Raw genomic sequence first — 22,368 nt, 5'->3', positions numbered from 1 at the left:
ACTGTCTGGTTTTTATGGCTGGGTTTCTTGATTTGCCTGAATCTTTTGTTCTAGGCTTTATCTGTGCTTAACAGGTAATTTTTTTATTATTATATATTTTAAAATCCTTCTTCATTCTCTAGTTGTCCTTGTTTGAAAAAGAGCTTAACTCCTTTTACTGTCTTAATAGATGGCAGACCTTAGCAGTTGCAGGTATTTTGCCTACAGCAATGTGTATACAGTATGTATTACAGAGGTTTGCTCACAATATATTACTGCTCACCTTTCACAGATATGAAATCGATTGTATCTTTCATCAGGAATTCATCTTACTACAGATAACTGTCATAACTGTCTTTTTTAAAAATTTGAATTAGCTATGGCTAAGGTATTAACGAAACTGAGCACATCTCACAATAGTATTATCTTTTATTAGAGATCTTATTTTACATATCCCCATAACATACAAAACCTTCCAAGTGAAAATATCAAAAACATTCCGTTGAATTTAGTTTGTTTCAGACAATATGAGGAAGTAAACCAAAGACATTTAAGATGAAGGAATATTAAAAAAAAATAAATCAGTACAGGTGTAACTCTGGTATGGAAGTAATGGCAAGGTTTCAAACTTTTTAACACAGAATTGTCTTTAAATCCACATGTGAAGGGAAGGATGCTTGGTTCTCTTAACCAGTAGTTATAAACCCAGCAGCTCTAAAAATAAACAAAACACCAAAACTCCAATACAATTAAACCAGATGGGCAATGTCCAACATAGCAAACATACTCAGTAAGGTTTCATTAAGGTGTTAAAAAAAAACCAAACCAAACCCATTGACAGCCACATTCCAAACCAATTAAAGCAAAGTTTATTATGAGGAAAAGATCCCAAATTGAAGGCTGTTGTTAAAAAAAAAAAAAAAAAAAAAAAAAAAAACCAAGGAAACAAAGATTAAATCTGCTGGTTAAGGAAGATTCAGGCATCATGACTGTACAGCTGATGATAAAAGACTGAATGTTACGTGAAACATCTTTTGGAAGCAAATCAAACAGGCAAAAGACTTTAAAACTTTATTGCATCCAAAATTTAGTTTTCTGCCTAACAAAACTGGAATGATATTTTGAAAATATTTGTTGTACAGAACACACAGATGTCTCAAGCATTTTAATTCTGAAGATGCAACAAAATAAATGTGAGAAACTTCTGCTGGCAAGTCTACCAAGCTTTGAGTTCCAAAAAAAAATAGTATTTTCAAATACTACAGTTAAGAAAAGTTACAGTACATGTTTATTGCATGAAGAAAATCCATTCATTGGATCCATGTGATTCTTCCATTTGTGATTAGTGGTTCTTATATTGATTATATAATTTGCACCAGATCCTACTAAGTATTAAACTGATTTGAAAACACACAGTAGACTGAATTAAGTAGGGAAATCTACATAATCTCAACAGAGATCCATCATGTAACAATGCATGAAATCAAGTCTCACTTTAGTTTTCTTTTAAGATAGCCTGTAGCTACATGATATAATTTGATACACTGTGGAACAATGATGAAATTAAATACAGTAGGCAGTATCAGAGTTAGAAAAACATCACATCTTTTTACCAGCTATGATGACTTTTCATGCAATAGTATTAAAGACAAGCAATGATGTATGGAAATATAAAATATATGCAAGAGATAGAAGAGCGAGCTATGAAGATAAATGAAGACTAGGAAATGGGATTATACTCAAGCACATGTTTATATATATTAATTGTAAACAGCAGTTCTACTTATGGAAATACTTTTCACACTTGACTGGCTTCAGCACTAAAATATTAATTACTTAATACGTGGAAAGAAAGCAAAAAGTAAGACTCCATTCTTCATTAATGTGAGCACTAGCAACGTAAGTGAGGTTGCAAGTTTGAAATATGTCATGTAAAATATAGGCACGATTCTTAATCAATAGGTCACCACAGTCTGTGACATGCAAGCACATTTTGATGGGTTTGCAAGCTACGTCTTGCTTACTATCAACTCTTTGCATCAAGCTGCAATTTCCTTTAAAGCAGCTGTATTTACATTTTACAGTAATTCTTTTTTTTTTTTTGTCTTTGTTCTATGTTATGACATTTTTTTAATACATTCAAATAGTCCAACTGTTTAGAGTAAGATAGCACAAACTTGGTGCAGAAGGACATAGATCAGAGTGTGGCCAGCATTGACAAATAGGAAATACACAGCTTAGGTATTATATAAACTACCTTTTCCCCAAAAACATTAACATAGACACCAAAATTGTAACAAGACGTATAAAAAAATAAGGCACATTTATCTTGATATGGTAATCTTGAAATAGAAAACTCACTTCAGAGAACATCAGTATCTAAATGAGTTTTATAAAAAGTCTTGTATTAGTGATAATTATGGACATTTCTCATCATACATGGTAATGGAATAATTGCACATATCCCAGTGTGTCAAGTAACAAAATGGGAGTTTTATTAAACATTTTCATTGCAAAATTGTTTTGTAGGTTCATGTTTTCCTATTTACATAACTCAAGTGAATGGTAGAAGTATTAAAATTTACCATCACTTATCACAAGTAATGCAGGCTTTCATTTTACCACAATTAATAATCCCCTTTGTGTTGAATAATTTGAAATTAATTGTGGAATAAAGTGAGATTATTGTCATTTATATAAATGATCTTAAATATTTGGACATTAGCTACTACACATGAACATTTTATTCCATTTTATTTCCATCAGGACTTCCACACTGAATTATTTGTACATAAATGCATCCAGGATCAGCAAAGAAGGCTGTTTAAATGCCAATCCCTTCTTTATGAAAATTAAACCACCAAAACCACTACTAGTTAGCACTTAACCTGAGATTTAATTATGTTGAGAGGTTAACATCCTTGTAAATTTCTTCACATGTTGCACTAACTTATACTGATGTTGCTATTTTATGAAAAAAAACCAAACGAAACAAAACTAAATGAAAACAAAAAAGTTGCTTGCAAACATGGCTTTTCAATGTATTTGTCAAAAAAATTACAGAATGCATGTTTTTCTCACAGTATCCAGAAGCTGGAATAATAATTATGTGCGTCTTATTGCACGTGAAACTTAGAGGAGATATAATTGCTGATTCCTCTTCTCGATCTGATTATTAAAGCCAGAGTTCATCTTAGCTGAATCCGAAATGTGTTTATCTCCATAGAACTCATATTTATTTCACTTGTATTTCTGGCATCTGAAGGTGTATGCATCAAAGATAAAGATGTGGGTGTAAGACTTTCCACTCTGAATTTGTTAAAGAGTTTATGCACTTTTATCTGCAAAAAAAAGATGAATTGAAAATGTTAGAAAACATGTTATACACCTTAAAACTGACCTTAACATAATCTCTAACAATGATCCAAATGGTACATCTCCTCCTTACACGTTTCAGCACTATGATTGTTACATCAAACGTTACTCTTCCACTTTAATAAAATCTTAAGCCTATTTTAAAAATTGATTACAACATTTCTACAGATTCACAAACATCCAGTCCATCCGTAATTCTCAAACCAAAGCTGTATAAATTTGCAGTGCTGTAGGTCATTTAAGTGAGCATGGGTAAACCAAGGACATGCTATAACAAGCAACAGTTTTCAAAGTAACAGTCACATAATTTGTATATATATTAATAATATTCAAAGAGAGAGGTTAAGAAGTACCAGGGAGTATGAGAGGGAGATAGACCGCTAGTGCCATGACTTAGCCTCCCTGAACCAGGCCCAAAAGACAGGTGGGGCTCATGATGCAGACCACTGCTTAGCTGGCTGAGCATGTGTGAGGGACCAGCCCTCAGAACCCCATTGTGGCCCCTGAACAAAGTCTCCTTTGCATCCCGAAAGGCCTGCCTGAGAGGATAGAGACTGCACTGATGATCTGCATATGGCCTGAGGCTGCATGTACAGTGACTGAGATAAGGATGGAGGGGTAAAGGGGGTAGAGGTTGTCTCCAGCTGCTCAGGCTTATGACTCAAACAAGCTTGCACATCCTCGCAAAACAAGGTAACTAGGCCTATAAAACCGGGGGCCGCAATAGTGGGCTTGGGGAGCCTCACTGACACCAACTCTCCCCCACTGGCTGGTCCAACGCTGGATCCAGGACTGCTGACTTTCTGTTATTTATCTCTCAAAACTTTTCTTCTCCTACTCTCAGAATATGCCACTTGATTCTTTATACTTAGTAAATTTCGAAAACACTTAAAATTATTTGAGAAATACTGACTTTTTTTTATGAGAACAACATTTATAGGAATGGGATTAAAACTGACGTAGAAGTCGATGCTTACATGGTCACTCCCACACACCAGCAGTTCTGTATCTTTATGAGCTGGAAAGAAGCCTTCAAGATCAACTTAACTATTATCCTACAAGTATAACTTTTGAGAAATAACTACCTAGACTTCACCTATAATTTTACTTAAATGTCGGTGTTTCTGCAATACTTGTAAGGTAAGGTACCCACAAATTGTCAGTATACCTTTCCCTGAGTAGTGGAACAGAGCAGACCCGTGTCTCTGTTTGAAAATCTACAGTCAAATCCCTTTCTGTGAAGAATCAGAGCAGCTTCATCAGACGGCTCGGTATCTACCTAAAAATAAACAAAAATAAAAATTACTCAGAAATTAGCAGAGCTAGGAAGGTATTTTAGGACCTCACTAAACTATCATTACCTTAGAGTGATAGAGCCACTTATGCCATAAATAAGTTTCACTTTGACTGGACATTTAAGTTTCTTTTGATAAGACTAAACACAGAAAGAACTAAACAGCAAAGAGAAACACTTGACTTGGATTTTGCCATCACTGATGTGTGACTGACAGTGTTGCACTTAAAAGCAGACAGTTTTATGAACACAAAATAATATTGTCTACCTAAACATCAGTTTAAGAAAATCTTACAATTCGTACTGAAAAAGTCGACTTCCGATGGGGTAAATTGATGTTAAAAATGACAGGCCAGTAATGAGCATCAACACTTTCTCTATTACAATGGAATTATCTTGTCATAACCTGCATAACAAATGCATTTAAGCATTGTAAATGATTATACGAATATATAATATCTTAAGTTTTAAAAATTAAATACTGTGTTAATTCAGATTAAAAGATTTAAATGGGGGGGATAAAAAACAATTAATGACACCTTCAGCAAGAGTTTAGTTAAGTATGAACATCTATGATATAGTAGTCAACCTTTTCCCAGGACTTTTCCCAGGACTTTATCCTGCACATAGCATCCATGTGTAATAAATTAATCTGTTTTAACATATCACCAAGTCAGTGTAAGACTGAGTAAGCTTCCAGAGCCTCTGCACCTCCTTTGATCTACCTCTTCTTATCTTATCTTTAGGTAAACCAGATTAAGTTTATGCAAGCCTAAGAAATGTCTGAGCAAGGATGAACTTAATTTACATAAAATACACCTTCTAAACATGGCCATGAAAACTGCACAAAAATTGTAGCAAATTTCTGAATTTTAAACAAACAACAATAACCTTAATTTTGTAAAAATTCACAGCATTTTTATATGACAAAAATCCCCTAACTAGCGTACTATCAAATCACTGCCTTTCTTGGAAGGGCTGCCAGAATCTGATTTGATTGTGATCTCTGAGAAATAAAATGTGGTTCTCCCATCAGACTTCTGGATGGAAAAAAAATTACGAGGCTTTCTCAGAAGCAATATCCCAGGGCAATACTGCTACAATTTTGGTGAGAAAGGAAAACCATTTAAACAGTTTTTTATCTGATTACTGTAAGCTAAAAAAAAGACTTGCATTGAAAAATTCAAGCAATGTGACAAAAATACATATTTATATTTAGTATAATGGGAGAAATGTACTCAGTTTTTAAATCCTGAGGTCGAGTCTATTTACAGGAGGTAAAGTTGGTGACAACTTTTTTGTTGTTTGTTTGAGGTATTTTTTTGTTTTCTTTGTTTCATTCTGTTTTTTTCTTTAAAAAATATACCAGAGTTTCATGGGAACCAAGTATTATTAAGCTAATGTTGGAATAATTAAAATAGGTCTTGTATTTAAGCTTGAAAATATTTTAAGAACTTATCCCTATGGACATTAAGACGTGACAGATTTTCATTAAGTCTTCCAAATGAAATCAGATGGGTTTAAAACATATGCTTTATTAAAAACACAAATTATTGTACTCAGAACAGAGTCTAATGACATTAAATTTCATTCTTAATACAGAAGAAGCTGAAGTATATGAACCTATCTGTTCTTAAACTTTGGGAACACATTGAAATGTGCCCCTTCTGGAAACAGACCAATGCACTATGCATATTATTATGTTGTGAACCACCCCCACCCCCCGATTCCTGTGATTCATGTTACTCAACACACAGGTGTCCAGTTCTTGCAAAACTAACAAAAAATAGCTATCATGCTGCAGTTTATCATATTATATCAAAAAAACCCTTACCTTAGATTGGATTGTCCTTAGATTGACTACATGCATGTCACAAGGCATGGATGACATGAGTGGAGAAAAAGTATTTAGCATCTCTGGGACGCCTGAATCTGCATACGTTGTCATCGGAATTACAGGATGATTTAAGAAAGAGGAAGTCATATGGCTAAGAAGTGAGGGGAAACTGACTGATGTCTTCTCTTCATTCTGCAAAATACAAGATAAAATATTTGTAAAAGCACGTTTTTGATCTGTCCATTCAACTACTTCTGAAAAATTCTCATCATATTTTTCTAGTACTAGGTATACCCCTTCTTTTTACAAATCTGTAGTACATTTTTCAAAATGATCACCAGATGACATAGCATAGGAATGCAAGGTATATAGCTACGATGTGAAATATACATGTGCATTATATATATATCTGCACACCAATAAGTGGCAAATGCAACTGAGTAATCAGACGGAAATGTATCACCAAACGTGTATTTTCAGAGAAAGTGGATACTGACAGATATTTAATATGACAAATAGAGTAGTTGTATGTGGTGGAAGAAAAGGAGCTTGATTATCTGACTGCTACGTATTTGTGACTTTATTAATTGCCTATATGATTATTTCTCTGCCTAGCCTCCCCCCAACCAAGCTATTTGCTTGAGACTAGGCTGTAACTCCAGTTTCATAAACTGAGTGAGTCAAGTTAAGGTATGAATAAGAATCTGAAGAAGAAAGTGTGAATGGCATGGTCTCTTTTCTCCAGCTATGTCATGGACAAAATAAAGATATTACCACCTCCTATAAATCCTATTTCATTCATATTCTTATGCTGATATAACACACGAAGGCGCAGAAAGTAAAGAGCTGTTAAAGCTTATTTTTAAGAAAACTTATAATAAATGTAAAACAGTCTGTACTTTAACAAAATAAAGAAATTTCTCTGTTGAAAAGCATGTATTGGTAACTGTACTCAGTTTCATTCTCAACTAACTAATAATCCTTTCAAATTAAAAATGAAATGCATTTATTTCTTGCTTAACAATCTGAGGAAAAAGAACAATTAATATTAGAAGTAAAAAAGACACGCAGAGTCAAAAAATGCCTGTAAGTACAAAACGAACATAAAAGCAGAATTAGCTACTTCTGCTAGGAAATGAAAACTACATATATCAAAACACAGTAACACTATCAAAAGAGGGCTGAGGATGTAAATAAATCAGGTGAGTATAATGTAAAGTGAAATGACATATTTTGAGCTTGTCTTAAATACATAGCTTACTTTATGAAGAACACGGTTCTTCTGAACACACCTGTTGCAGTACCCAGCTCAGAGGAAAAATAGAAACACAAAACTGCAGCAAAACTAACCAACCTGAAGTCTTTAGAACAGACACAGTATCAGTATGAGTACTTACTACTGGCTAGGTGAGCTACAGCCTAAACCCAGGTAACATTTGGATTGGGGATTTAGCAGAATACAGGCTACCTGAGTATGCAAGCATATTAAGAATTCTACCTGCCCACCGGACAAGTTAATTCAGGACATTCACGTGGTTTGACTGTCATTAAAAGACAGAGTTCAGGATGGGGTTGGGAAGGAAAAAAGTATTTTGGTTTATACTGTCATAACCAAAGAACTTCATAGTAATTACACCAGTGATGCACATTTATTATAACTAACCTAAAAGAACTGCACAGCCTACACTTCACATACTGTCCTTTTATGGGAAAGTTTCCCAAAAAGCAGAGAAAAATCCTGTTCTTCAGAACTGTTTTTCAGAAAAGACAGAATTAAGTCTTTTTGAATGCACTTAAGGAAAAGCTTGCATTGGCAAAGCTGCCAGCTCTCTTTTCCTGTAGCTTCCATGGTCCCTCAAGTCATTAACAAGATAGGGCTTGATAACAAAATTAGGGTCAATGGATGAGTCACACTGCAACTGATTACATATATAAACTGCATATAATATCCTCATAATTTTTCTGACAAGGCTGTTTTTAAACTATTGTAACAACTACCTTCTGAATAACAACTCAACCAAAATATTTTTGTGCAGAACAAAAAGAAAGGAGGCTACTACCCTACCTTACTTTAACACATCTGAAACAGTTGCAGAAATCAGAAAATATTACTAATGTTCAGATAAATTTTGAAAAACAAAATGCTACAAAACTCTTCATATAGCAAAGGGCAAATCCATATATAACACCAGAAAGAAAATGTTGCCTTAAAACATCTTGCTTGGCTCCTGGGGGTTATGCACATTGTAACAGCTGGGCCAACAGCATCTCTTTGATTGTGCCTGCTCCCCCATAGTTTTCATGACTCTTCTTTTCAAATCCCTACGAAAGTGTGTAAGAACAAACTGTCCTTTAAGTCTTACTCTGCAGCTATTCAAAACAATTATAAGCTCAGCGTGAAGAGCTGAGGGAAGGAAAGTAGCTGCTGAAACACAGGTACCCAAAAGACCTCTAAAGATTTTTGGTCCTAGCAGGTCACTGGCCCTTGTCCTTTGAAAGATTCTCAGTAACTTGTACAGAATCTTTTTAAAATGGAGGAGAGGATTTTTAAAAGAGAAATACATTGGTAATCTTCTGGACTAATGTCTGACTGGTATCCCAAGCAAACTAGTAATGGTATGCAAAGACATATGTAAATGTTCCACTAACCAGATAATTCTAGAGTTTTCAGGTTGCCTTTGTTCTGACTGAAGTAACCTTGAACTATTTTCCATAGGAGTGTTTTCATCTGAATCAGCAGCGCTGTTTTGAAATTGAACTTATGGCCAATTGCACTTCACCAGGCACTGTGCTAGTTTGCAGAGGAGTCTTGTTTTTCATGGGCTAGTTTTCTTTTAGAGGAGTAACCAAGAAGCATCCCTGCAGGTATGCACTAAACGTTTTCTAACCCTTCACATCTCCACTACAGTCTGAATGGATCCTTTGGGCAGCTTTTCTGACGCAAAAATAAACCTGCTTGGAGCAGGGATTACACTAAAAGCCTCACACAGATAGCCTTCAGTGAATTATTTTATGGTTCTATGGACAAGCCACAAAGCACTAACCGATTTGATCTGCTCCTGTTGTTTCAGTTTATTTGCTAATGGAATTTCATGTCCAGTAAGTCTTACTTTACCAGCACCACATTCTGTGTGAATTTAACACAACACAAATTAGCCTGGGTACTAAAGAAGTTTTCTGTGGCATTACAGGTATCTCTGCAGGCTTCTGCTTGAGAAGGTAGATTAACTTGTGCAACGCTCATTGTTGCCTAAGAAGCCCTGGTGCAGAACTCCAGTTAGCTTCCTTCAAGCGAGCTCAGATATTTGCACACCACACTGACAAATGCAGTTAGTATGTTGCTTGTGCTACACATGATGTGGAACTAGAAAATCATAATGATATGTACAACTTGAAAAAAAGTCATTAAGTGGTAGAGATTAGCTTTAAGCTTGATATTATTATCCTCTCACAGTGGTTAATGATATCAATTATAAAGCAGAATTAATTCCAATCTATCTGCACATTCATTAGCAGCTCAGTATACAACCTCTCATCTTTAGCTATTTGATGATTTTAAAATATACTCAGTCCTATCATGATTCTACTGCCCCAGCATGAAGATATACCTCTTATTCTGACCTCAAAATTATAGGAAGAAAAAGAGAGAAAATGCAAAGAAAATTGAAGAGTTATTCAAAAGACTAATATAGAAAAAGATTAACTGAGACAATTGGTTCACAGAAAAAAACCCAAACCCAAACCCTTGCAACAAAATGGTCTCAACTTTCTTGGAATCGTAATGAAGTGAGGTTTACATGTTTGGCATATAAATATTTCCACTTAAATCTTATTTCCTAAGACAAATAAATTGATGTTTCCTCTTTCCACCTATTTGTCCATAGTAATTTGCGAACCTTTGCCCAGATTCAGTTAACTTTGTTAAGAAGCAAAGCACTGGACTGATTAGCTATTTTTACAAGCTTCCTCAATTAAAAAAAAAAAAGAAAAAAAAAAAGAAAAAAAGAAAGAAGAGAATTCCGCAACAGTGCCCCAGTCATGTGTTGAAGTGTGAGTGAGAAAGCAGGTACCACATGGATTTGTGTGAGCAGCAGTGCAAGAGGAAGTCTTTACAATGAGAATATGCACGCAAGCTGACAAAACTCCGGAAGATAAGCTTCCTTAGTTCTGCTGCTGCTCACGGAATAATGCCTTTGCTGAGTTCACTGCTGTTGCAACAGATAAAATATTTGTATCTTAATTAGCCAGAAAAATCTGGACAGTGAATCCTACCACATCTGCTCCACTTCTTCTTTCCAGCAGAAGTCGGAAGATATTAGCTGTAATCTTGTTATCTTGGACACCTTGTCCAAGGCCACGGTTGTCATCCTGCATAAGTCGACGATCCATGATCACTTCCAACTGACCTGAAAAAGCAACAGAAGGATTATACTTGTAACAAGAATATGTAAAGCCTCTATTAGACGTAAGAAAAAACTGCTGAAATATAAATTACAAAGAATCTTTTTTTTTTTTTTTGCATACAGAAGATCAATATTTTTAGGATTGATTATGGAAACAGTTAATATATGGGCTTTGGCTGTTTTTAACCTTCTAAAATTTTTTCACAAGCCTTTCAGCAGAAGGTTCTGCAATTTTTAACAGAATAGTCTAAACAGAAGTTCAGCACAAGAAGTTATTCCTGCTAACTATTATTTGCTACAAGGATACTTCGCACATCAAGCATCAAAGAGGCGAAACACCCCGCGTAGCTGCAGCTGTGTGAAGAGACAGCTGTGTGAAGTGTGATTTGGAATCGTAAATAGCCTTATGGAAGACCAAGTTAATATCTTTTCCAGTTTTTATCTCCAGAGACTTCAGGGTATGTAATGAAGACTGTAAAACTCTTTGCACACTGAAACTTCAAACAAGTGTACTTGTTTCCTAAATAAAATTGGAAGACTGAAGTACTTGTTTCCTAATGAAGAAGTGCACAGTTTAAGTTATTAGAAAAGGCTGATAGTACAGTGGTCTCTTTTATACTACTTCATTGTTCTACAATACTTACCCAATTTTTCTAAATAATTGTTCTTCCCTTCCTTCATATAAAAACAGATTTTGTGTACCCAGGACTGAAGTCAGCTGGCTATGAGTAAGTCACAAACTACCACTTTGAACTAAAGTATAAGGCTAGGATTGTGCCTCAGATTGATGGTATTTGTAGATTGCTGTATGAACATGGGTGGACTGGTATGGTAAGTCTCTGAAAAATGCTCAAACCACAGTAGGAAGGACAAACCTGCACTTTTTCAAAGTTTTCAAACAAAACTTAAAGAGAATTTAGATCCAAAACTGCCTAATCACATTTCCAACATTTTTTTAAAACACTAGGAAAATGAAGGCTGACAAGATGAAGTTTTATTATTCTTAAGGCAACTGTGAACAACAAATAACAAAATTATCAGTGCTGCTTACATCAGAGATAAAAAAAAACTTCAAAAGCAGGTCAAAGACTAAAAATACTTCTTTAAGAAAATTTCTGTCTTAAAAATGTTTTAAGTGTATTGCATCCTTGTTCCCCCTTTAACTATGCATCAGACTGCAGGGAAGTCCACCTCTGAGTAACAGTGGTGATTCGTATCTATCTGGAGGTCTTCCTTGGGGCATGGAGGATAACCCATTAAGTAGCAAATTAGAGTATAACTGTATGGAACTTAAAAGATGGAGGATGTTCAGCATCTAACATTAAAAATTATTATGTATCGAACCTCACAAATGGGAAGAGAAATGGAAAGTAGGACTAAAGCTATGTCATATAATTTTCCCCCTCTATTTCACTCTTGTGAGATCCCACCTGGAGTACTGTATCCAGTTTGGAAGTCCTCAGCACAAGGACAAGGACCTGCTAGGGTGACTCCAGAGGAGGGCCACAAAGATGATCAGATGTCTGGACCATCTCTCCTCTCAAGACAGGCTGAGAGAGTTGGGGTTGTTCAGCCTGAAGAAGGCTTTGGGAAGACCTTACAGCAGCCTTCCAGTACCTGAAGGGGGCCTACAGGAAAGCTAGGGAGGGATTTTTTATCAGGGCAGGAAGGGATATGACAAGGGGTAACAGCTTTCAACTGGAAGAGGTTAGATTTCAATTAGACATTAGAAGTAATTATTTTGTGTCAGAGTGGTTTAGACACCAGGACATGCTGCCAGGTAAGTTCTGGATTCCCCCTCCTGGCAGTATTCAAGTCTGAGCAACTTCGTCTAGTGGAAAGTGTCCCTACCCATGGCAGGGGGGTTGGAACTAGATGATCTTTAAGGTCACTTCTAATCCAAACCATTCTATGATTCTATTAAATATTTTTACAATTTTTGATCAAGTCTCTTAGAAGCTGATGTTGAAGACAGGTGCCAACATAGTGAGAAATCTGACTCCATACTTCTGAGACCATCTGACAGAATGAGAATTAACTAACTGCTCCAAAGTAGGGAACCTGTCTCTAATCCTAAAATGAGAAGTGAAAATTTATCAGCTCTTCATATAAATCTCACATGGTGGGCTATGCTTTGAGACAAACAGTCTCAGAAACAGATTCACAGCTACTGAAAGAATTTGGTAAACTGTTATGCTCTTGAATTGCTTTTAAGATCTTTTTGAGATCCTGAAGAATCTTCAAAAGAAGTGTCATGGAGCATACAACTTTCAGCAGCCACAAAACATTCAGCTTCAGTTTTGTTCCCTTTGCAGGAATCCAACATGCCCATCATGCCCTCACCCAACGCTTTTCAAAACCATGTAAATTTAAATGCAAAATACATTACAGCAAGGAATTACAAATTTTAAATTATGAATTATGTATCTTATTTTGTTTGAATGCCTCTTCATTCTGGTAGAGGCATGGATTGAACAACTGACCTCTGTTTTCATCCCTACAGGCCACTCATCATGGCCTTCTTTGATGTGAGGGACAAGACTGCACCTCTTTTGGAACTATTAATATTAATTGATTTTTCTTGTCAACATATTCCTCAGCTCTTTGAAAGTTCTCCACTAAATTTGTGATGTATGACTTTTTGCGAGAATGACGTTGATTCACATCCAGGGTAATTCTTATTTCAATAATTCTAGTCTTTGAAAAAGCTGCTATTGTGTCCCTTGATAGGAATGCTAGGATATAACGCATACACCTTAAGACTAGTGCTTTCTACCTTACTGCAGGCCTATAAATCAAAACCTTAACCAGCATCACATTATCCTTCTTAAGCCCTCTACTACCACAGCAGTACATAAGAGAACAGTGTATTTAGTTTTGCTCTTTCATCTTTGAGGAGTTCTTGGTTGAAAGATACCTGCTTCTGACAATTTATTGCTCATTTTGTCTTCTTCATAATCTATGTCTCTGTCTCTGGTTTGAGACAGATCTTCCACTGCAGATGACAGAATCTCATGTAGGAATAACCTCTACCTCCTCCCTTATGGACGTATTCTGAAACTTGGAGTTGGAGAAACTTACATCCCTTCTTCAAATGCTAAGTTAATAAATTAGTTAATTAATTAGTTAAGGTAATCTCTGAATGAACTATTTCAGACAATCATGAAGGACAGGTTTTTATCTGTTATCTTATATTTACCATTTTTCAAGCTTGCAACACCTAGAGACTGAGCTGAATGAAGTGTCAAACGAACACCAACATCTTGAATATAAGCCATTGTAGTCATAGGATAGATATTTGCTTGAAGAGGCAATTTGCTCATCGTCACTCTGGGCTGGATCTGCAGTATGAACACAAATTTCAGTAAAACTCATTCTTTTTATGCACTTAAACTTCAAAGACGTTTTCAGACTTTTATCCCATGTGCGTTAGAAGCACAACTGGCATCAAAGCAAGCACTTGACTATTATTTAGCTTTTTGGAGATTTGTGGAAATAACTTCAATGTACTTTTAAATCACAGAATATTTAAAAAAAAACCTGAAAGATTCATCAAGGGAACCTACAAAGAAAGGAATAATCACAGTTACAGAATGAGAGAAATTTTTTTCTCCTCTAGAGACCAAGCAGTAAATAGATTCAGGGTAGCAGAAAAGGAATTATTGTTTTATAATGGGAACTTATTAAAGTGCTAGTTGAATTCTTGAATGGTACATGACTAATAAGTATTACTTCAATGTTTTAATATACACTTTACTGTCTCCAGCAAAACGCAGTATTATACACTAACTGGAAAAATAGTAGTCTCTTACTTAGAGGGCATGGTTTTCACTCCATTTGCAAGAAGACAAGATAAGGAGAGAAATTTTTAATTCTTCTGTGTGTGCTGCAGAGTCCAAGCTAAGAAAATAGTCACAGCTTATTTCGTCAGATGCATTACTAATAGAAAAAGTTATTACACTCCAAAAATATATCACCTATTCCCACCACAGCAGCAAGTAGTTCTTCTCTCTGTACGAGTCGCTGGAGCCTATGCACATCTACTGCTGTGGTACCCAAAAGGCTCTAATTAAATAGATAAAGCAGAAGGGAAAGCAGGTGTGCAGGTGTACAAACAACTACGTGGTGGCTTGTCATAACTTGCTGTATTACAATTCTCATGTTAAAAAGGATATAAAAGAATATTTAACAAACAAATTGAAATAAAACACTTGTTACTTCATCTAGCCTAAACAAAATTTTATAACATATTTTTAAAGCTTTTCTGCTTTTAAATGATCAGCGGAGTTTAATGTGAGAGTTGATTAATGTGACTCAAACTCTTTACAATCAGAAGGATTAAGACAGTCACAAATTGAGATTGTAGGCTTTTATAGTCAATAGACAATAATTACCTGATACCCGTTAAGATCACTGTAGAATCTATTTTGACTGTTTATGTCAGATGAAATTCTCATTGCAAGCTCACGATTATATTCTCCTCTAATATCCACAATATTGAAAACTTCAAGAGACTGGCCTTCCAAACCTGCATGAAACAGATGCATTAAAAATCTCTCAAATTTTAAAAGTTATTGCCGCATATATAAGAATAATTGGGTTCCCAGAACACAGTGATCTATTTTTTCTCTGCTAGTTTTCCTTTTCTTTTATACCAAACCATATATTTAAAGCCAGTTCACTTATCTACCATATGTTACAACAGTACTTCTAATTCAGTAGTCATTGAGCAGATGGTTTGAAACCTTCAGCGAAGCAGAACAGAAGCAACTCATGGTAAGAACCTGTGTGGGTTCCAATAAATCAGCAGAAAACAGCCCACAATTCTCAGGTGCTGTCTTCAGTAGCAGCTAGCACACTGAAAGAGCAGCATCTAGCCATTCATTTCTCCCCTTGACTCATATGTGGCTATTGCCATGCACAATCAAGAATTAATTGACTGGCTTCTTGACAGCAAGTGTCTCACTAAACAGAAAAGCGGTCAGCTGTTTTAACTGAAACAGGGAGAACCTTCCTTAAGGTCAGTGAATTAAGAAACTTGCACACTGACATGATTAAAATCTGGACACATATCTCTGTTGACAGGGAAGAGATGCCTATTTATTAAAAGAAGAAGTATCTGAAAATGCAGACAGATGTTCAGTAGAGGTTTTTTTTCTACAGTGCCTCATACTGAAAATTAAATACCTTTAACAATAACCTGACCTTTTTTAACAGTTTGACATACAGCATGGACTGGAATCATACCATCATACCTAAAAGTGCATAAAGGTGCACCTGAAGGTGCATAAATCTATGGGACCTGGTGGGATTCACCCATGGGTCCTGAGGGAGCTGATGGACACAACTGCTAAGCCTCTGTGCTTCATATTTGACAGGTCATGGCAGTCTGGTGAGGTTCCTGATGATTGGAAAAAAGGGAACATAGCCCCTATTTTTAAAGAGGGGAAGAAGGAAGACTCAGGGAACTACAGGCCAGGCAGTCTCACCTCTGTGCCTGGCAAGATCATGGAGCAGATCCTCCTGAAAAGTCTGTTAAAGCACTTGGGAAATAATGAGGTTATTGGTGACAGCCAGCATGGCTTCACTAAGGGCAAGTCATGCCTGACCAATCTGGTGGCCTTCTACAACAAGGCTACAGAGATGGTGGATGGTGGCAGAGCAACTGACATCATCTACTTGGATTTGTGCAACGTGTTTGACACTGTCCCACATGATATCCTGGTCTCCAAACTGACAGGGCAGGGATTTGACCAATGGACCACTCGGTGGATAAGAAACTGGCTGGATGGCCACACCCAGAGACTTGTGGTCAATGGCTCATTAGGTGATGCATGGTGTCCCTCAGGGGTCAATATTGGGACCAGTGCTGTTTAACATCCTTGTCGGAGACATGGACAGCGGGATTGAGGGTATCCTCAGCAAGTTTGCTGATGATACCAAGCTGTGTGGTGTGGTTGACACCCTAGAGGGAAGGGATGCCATCCAGAGGGACCCTGACAGGCTGGAGAGGTGGGCCAACATTATAAATAAGATTTTAAACACCACGCAGACAATTCTGACACCTACATTAAAAAGAATGCTAAAAAGACCCACATTTAAGTTCCTCCAAGTATTGAAAATATTAAGTCAATATTTCTGCATTTCAGAAAAATTCCAGTTAATACAAATAAGATGAACAACTGAAAATATTCTGTTTCCTACTACAATTCCAAGAGAACACATTTAAGCATTTTAAGTCAAGTTTCTACAGGAAAAGTAACAATTACACCATGATTTCCTCCCTATTTTCACTGGCCAATTCAATCATCAGGTTTGGAAGGGTACAGAGAATACATAGTTTCTGTTTTCCTAGTATTTTCTTGGAAGTCAGTAGTTGAACAGTAGAGAAACAAAAAATGAAAGCCTGACAGAAAGTAAAGCAAGCAAAACTGTTATGAAGTCATGTTCTAAGAGTCAATAAGCCAGTGTTCAGTGCTGGTGTCTCTAAACAGACACAGCTGATGCTGTCACAAGCTCTTCCAAGCAGATAAAGGACATAAAGAGGAAAGTCACAGGTAACTAAAGCATGCCTACAGTTGTGAAGTAAACAAGACTTCACTGTTAATGCCACTAAGAAATAACTAACATTCTTTGCAACTATAGAGAAGATACTGTTGTACCTCCATCAACCAGTTTGAAGCTATGAAATAAAGTACATTTTTACATAATCTCCAAGTTATTTCTAATTATTTTCTTTCATTTCTATAATTTGCAGCTACCAGATGACCCAGTAAAGTTCAGGATCCCCTTGTAGGTAATTTATACTACAAAATTTCTTAGAACTGTTGAGTTTAAGAATGCCAGCTTAATGACTAAGCATGATGCTCAGAAAGGGGTGCACTGGACCCAGAAAAGACTTTGTCTGATGAATTCTGTAGTAGTTCAGAAATGCATTTAAACATTAAAGAGACAGGCACGATCCAAGACCGTAGCAATGAAAAAAAAGTGCTGAGATAGACAGATTTTCACAACTCTTACCCTGGACTTTATATAGCCGTATGGTATGTGTCACATGGTGGAAAAAACATACAACTTCTGAGAAAATCCTTCCATGAGCAACTCTTATGGTAGGTGGATCTGTAAAAATATAAGGCTACAGAAAGAAAACAAAATAATTATTTTAAAAATTTTGTATTAATGTAGTGCCAATAATTATGAAATATTAATTTAAAAAAATTAAATGCTGTGTATCTTAAGTCTAGTCCAAAAAACTGGGAATTAATAAATTACTCCTAATTTGAAACTGAGCAACATTCTCTTCAGAGCCCCACTATTCCTTTAGTTAAAATCAGGATAACCATGATTACATATCTTTCAGATATCTTATGAGGTTTAATGGATACAAGGCCTACAGAAAAACACAGCAACATACTAATAATCTTTTTGGCTAGCTAAACTGTACTTGAATTGCTAATTTTGAGACTTGGCTAAGCAAACAGTGACTTTTTAAAAAACCTGCTGATTCCCAGCTGAACTATATAGACTGTGTAGAAATGCATCAAAGGCTACAAAAAGTAAAACTGGGTTGAATTTTAAGCATATACAAAGGCAAAAATGGAAATGTAAAACATTTAACTACTGCTATAGGGCAACAGCAATTAAAAAACACCACTCAAAAAAAAAAATCAACAAAATACTTTAGAAACATGTTAATCAGAAGGATCTAAGCAGAATGCTCTCAGAGGGTGGCTGGCCTCCTCCTGTATATATCAATGTCTTAAGAAGGATCTGAGCATGGTCTTTCTTTTCTAGCAAGGAAACCAAAGATCAAATATATCTTGAGGAAGAAAAGAAACCAAGCTTACATACATATAGACAAAACATGTCAGAGAAGAATCAGTACAGGTACATATCTTCCAGTTGTCTTTGAGCATGTTACTGTATATGCACAGAGAAGATTTCAAGTAGTATTGTATAAAAGAAGAAACAGAGTTTTAAAGACTGAAAGCCTGTCTTTCTATTAATATATACCTACTATTAAAGCTTCAGACAGAGTATTGTTTAGTAAAAGCTTTGCCAGAGGTCCAAGAGGCAAACCTGCAGATATTAACTATATAAATACTTTGCACAGGAGTTTGGCAGCCAATAGTTGCTTACACTTTGGTAAGATGGGAGTGGTTTTGGGAAAGATGGATCTTTCTACTGATCATCTGATAGCAATTTTTCATTCAGTTAATTAGTACAAACACCCAAATGAAGTCTTTTTAGACTTTTCAACAGTTGACATAAAACAATGAAGAGATACTTCCGAGGAGTCACATCTTGTTAGTAAGACAAACATGTAATATGTTATGCAAAATCTATTTGCTAGCTGAGAAACAAAGGAATATGGTATTAGGAAGCCAAGAAAGACAGGTGGATTAAGATTCTGAGATAAAAGTAAATTCAAAGACCAGACTTTAAGTTAGAATTTGACTTGGCTTTTGGGTTCCTTTATAATCATGAAAAACTGCCAAGATCAGTAAATGTAGACAGAAACTTCCCCTTTCAGCTGGCAGAATAGATCACTGTCTATTTACGTGTCACACATAAGCAGAGAAGATAAAACTAATATAACCTGTGACTACATGCTACTACAAATATTTGTTCAGACTGAAATCCCACTGAGGAGCTGTTACTGGCAGGAAGGCATAATCAAAGCCTTTGTAATTTTACCTGCAGGGTAGGGCAACATGAAAATCCTCAGGTTAGCAATGAATGACTGAAACAGCAACTAAAGGAACCCCCAGAAAATGAACTGAGAAACCTGAGATTTTCAGGCAAAGCAAACACCCTTGCCATTTATCACCTAGGAGAACACACAATCTTTAAGGGGGCTTATTTCTATTGTTTTTAAGAACATTTCTCACTAGACCTCTCACTGAAGATATCCAGGACCAAACCAGAGAAATGGAGTGCTGAATGAGTGAAAAGAAATGCAAAAGGCTGTGAACTTATTAAAAAAATAAGTTACTGGAAGTAATTTTTTAGAAACAAAAGTAAAAAAAAAAAAGAGTACTAGAAGAACTGAAGAACTTTTGTTGAGCTTGTTAGTATAAAACATGAGTGGGAACATAGTCTAAATGCCCTTCCAGCATGAAGGATTCTATGATTCTATGATTATTAAGACCTTCCATTAGGAATAAAAATATGCGGGTCTCATATCCAGTGGTAGTCTCAAGATTCCACTTCCTAAACAGTTAAAATGAATAGCCACTGCAAAATCTTGTAAAAGAGGGGGCCCGTGCCTTGCTCTGTGCCCTGCCTGCGCAAACTGCTGCTGCGCTCTGTCCCTTCGCCTCCGCCCAGGGCGAGTCAGAGCTACCGCTCCTGCTCCCTAGAAGCTCCCACTCTCTGCCCAGGAGATAACTCTGCCCATTTCAGTAAGTGATGTCATTATTTCTAGCCACACAGCTGTACTTCAGTGATGGGGAGAACTAGCTCTTCCAATATGCATTTGCAGAATGCTTCAACTTATTTCAAGACTAGAATCTCTCTGCAAATGGACGACTTACCTTGGCGTCTCCATCTGGTAAGAAGAGGTAAGCTCCACTTTTATCCCGGTTATTTGTAGTTCCATACCAAGCAAATTCCACCTTCATTTGATGATTTTTACCATCTTCTTTGGTATTTATTTTCTAAAAACAAAGGAACACGTATTAAATAGTTGACACACCTAGGTTTCCACAAACAAGAACAGAAGTTCTTAAAAAAGTAAAACACTGTTTCAAAATATAATACCACACACCTCCAGTAATCCAGACATTCCAGAAAACCAGAGTTTCATGTAAGAATTTTCCAAGATTATACTATCCATAGAATTCTGCATCTCTTTTATCTTGAAAAGTTTGTCTGGCTTCTCCTGCCTACTGTTTGTCATGTAGATATTGTAGTTTGCTAACACTGCCTCTGAATTCTGAACCTCCACAAGCTGGTAAACTCCAAGCCCAAGAGGGGGCAGATGTGCCATGAAAGACATCTGTTGGGAGCAAAGAAGAAATAATTATTAAAAACATCAAAGTATTGACATTCATGCTCAGAGTAACTCCTTTTTCTTCACTCACTTTAGGATGACTGAATCTCTTCCCATATTCCATAAATGAATACAAAATAAAAAACAATATTCCAAAATTCATAGCTGAAGCATGATGCTAAGAAGAGTTAGCAAACAGTAATGTCTGTGTCACTATTTTGTCTGCTATCAAGATCGCTTTTATATTAATGCAATAATGATTTTCAATCGTGTAAAAAAAGACTATTTGCTGTGTATTGAAGATGGGTGTGTAGTGTTATCAAGTGCACACAGACTATTTAAAAATCCACAAATTTAAATTGCAAAACATAAGGCAACTTATTTTTAGTCTGGTTACTTAGGAGCTATTAAGTAATCTGCAGAGAAGAGTAATACACAAAGTAGATCATCAAAGCTTAGAAGCTGAGGTACAGATACGCAATTTCATTTCTTCTTCTTCCAACAGAGTTAATGGTTGTACTGGTTTTGTCTGGGATAGTCATATTTCTTCATCAAGCTTCTTTTACGCTTCTTACACTACCCCACCAGTGAGCAGGCTGTAGATGCACAAGAAACTGGGAGGAGGCACAGCCAGGGCAGCTGACCCCAAAAGAACCACACGGATACTGCACAACCTATAGTGCTGTGCTTAGCAACAAAAACAGGGCAAGAAGAATGAAATAGAGACATTCAGAGTAATGCTGTTTGTCTTCCCCAGGAACTGTTATCATTGATGGAGCTCTTCTCTCCTGGAGATGGCTGGACATGTCAAGGAGTGAATTAATTCCTTGTTTGCTTTGGTCATATGAACAGCTTTTGCTGAGGTGGACTCAAAGGTCTACTGTCTAGCTTGAATATAAGAGTAAGGAAGATTACTATCCAGCCTCTATATATGGAAGACAAAAAAATTTAGAAATCAGAATCTAACTGCTTAAGCCAGTTACAAAACCTCCCAGACTGAATGCTTGAGCACATAAAAACTGTATGACTGTGTGTATATATTATCACTTGAAGGAAAAGCAGCTTTAGCAAGTTGTGGGAAAAGACACACACACAGTATTTTCTGGTCATGCAGCTGAAACTGACCCTTTAGATGTAATACACAACGTCACATCTTTTAACTTTAATAACTTAAAAGATGAAGAAACATTAATGCTAAATATATGTTTCTTTGTTTTTCTTAAAATGACTGAATTAATGGCATTATTTCCAAAAGACAGAACTGCCAATATTTGAAGTATGCTTTCTATCTTCTTCAGCTTTGAAACTTCAGTACATCTTAAACACTTCAGTGTTTTTACGTTAAATAGCATACCTGATATGCTTCATGTGACACTGCAGTTGCTCCATCCCAAACAGCGCTAATCTGGACAGTCACAGGTTTTCCCAAAGGAGATAATAATTTCACTCTAGGTGTATTCACATTGACTGAAACCACCGAAAACCG

The 22,368-nt window shown here is 36.1% G+C and overlaps 1 protein-coding gene across 1 annotated transcript in view; it reads right to left on the bottom strand.

The window, feature by feature from the left end:
• Window positions 1–3,167: 3,167 nt before the first annotated feature.
• Window positions 3,168–22,368, bottom strand: part of MAN2A1 (mannosidase, alpha, class 2A, member 1) — a 79,244-nt gene continuing 60,043 nt past the window's right edge. Inside the window, exons 14-23 of the mRNA XM_010007234.1 lie at window positions 22,237–22,368; window positions 20,658–20,888; window positions 20,425–20,547; window positions 17,909–18,023; window positions 15,283–15,416; window positions 14,088–14,229; window positions 10,758–10,891; window positions 6,483–6,677; window positions 4,523–4,633; window positions 3,168–3,320 (exon numbers count right to left, since the gene is read on the bottom strand). The exon at window positions 22,237–22,368 is cut by the window's right edge and continues 13 nt beyond it. Of these exons, the coding sequence (XP_010005536.1) occupies window positions 3,168–3,320; window positions 4,523–4,633; window positions 6,483–6,677; window positions 10,758–10,891; window positions 14,088–14,229; window positions 15,283–15,416; window positions 17,909–18,023; window positions 20,425–20,547; window positions 20,658–20,888; window positions 22,237–22,368 (1,470 nt within the window). The remainder of the gene's footprint in view (window positions 3,321–4,522; window positions 4,634–6,482; window positions 6,678–10,757; window positions 10,892–14,087; window positions 14,230–15,282; window positions 15,417–17,908; window positions 18,024–20,424; window positions 20,548–20,657; window positions 20,889–22,236) is intronic.

The sequence above is a fragment of the Chaetura pelagica genome, unplaced genomic scaffold (genome assembly GCF_000747805.2).
Source record: "Chaetura pelagica isolate M959 unplaced genomic scaffold, ChaPel_1.0 scaffold40, whole genome shotgun sequence".
NCBI lineage: Eukaryota > Metazoa > Chordata > Aves > Apodiformes > Apodidae > Chaetura > Chaetura pelagica.
This window is presented reverse-complemented; position numbering and strand designations above follow the sequence as displayed.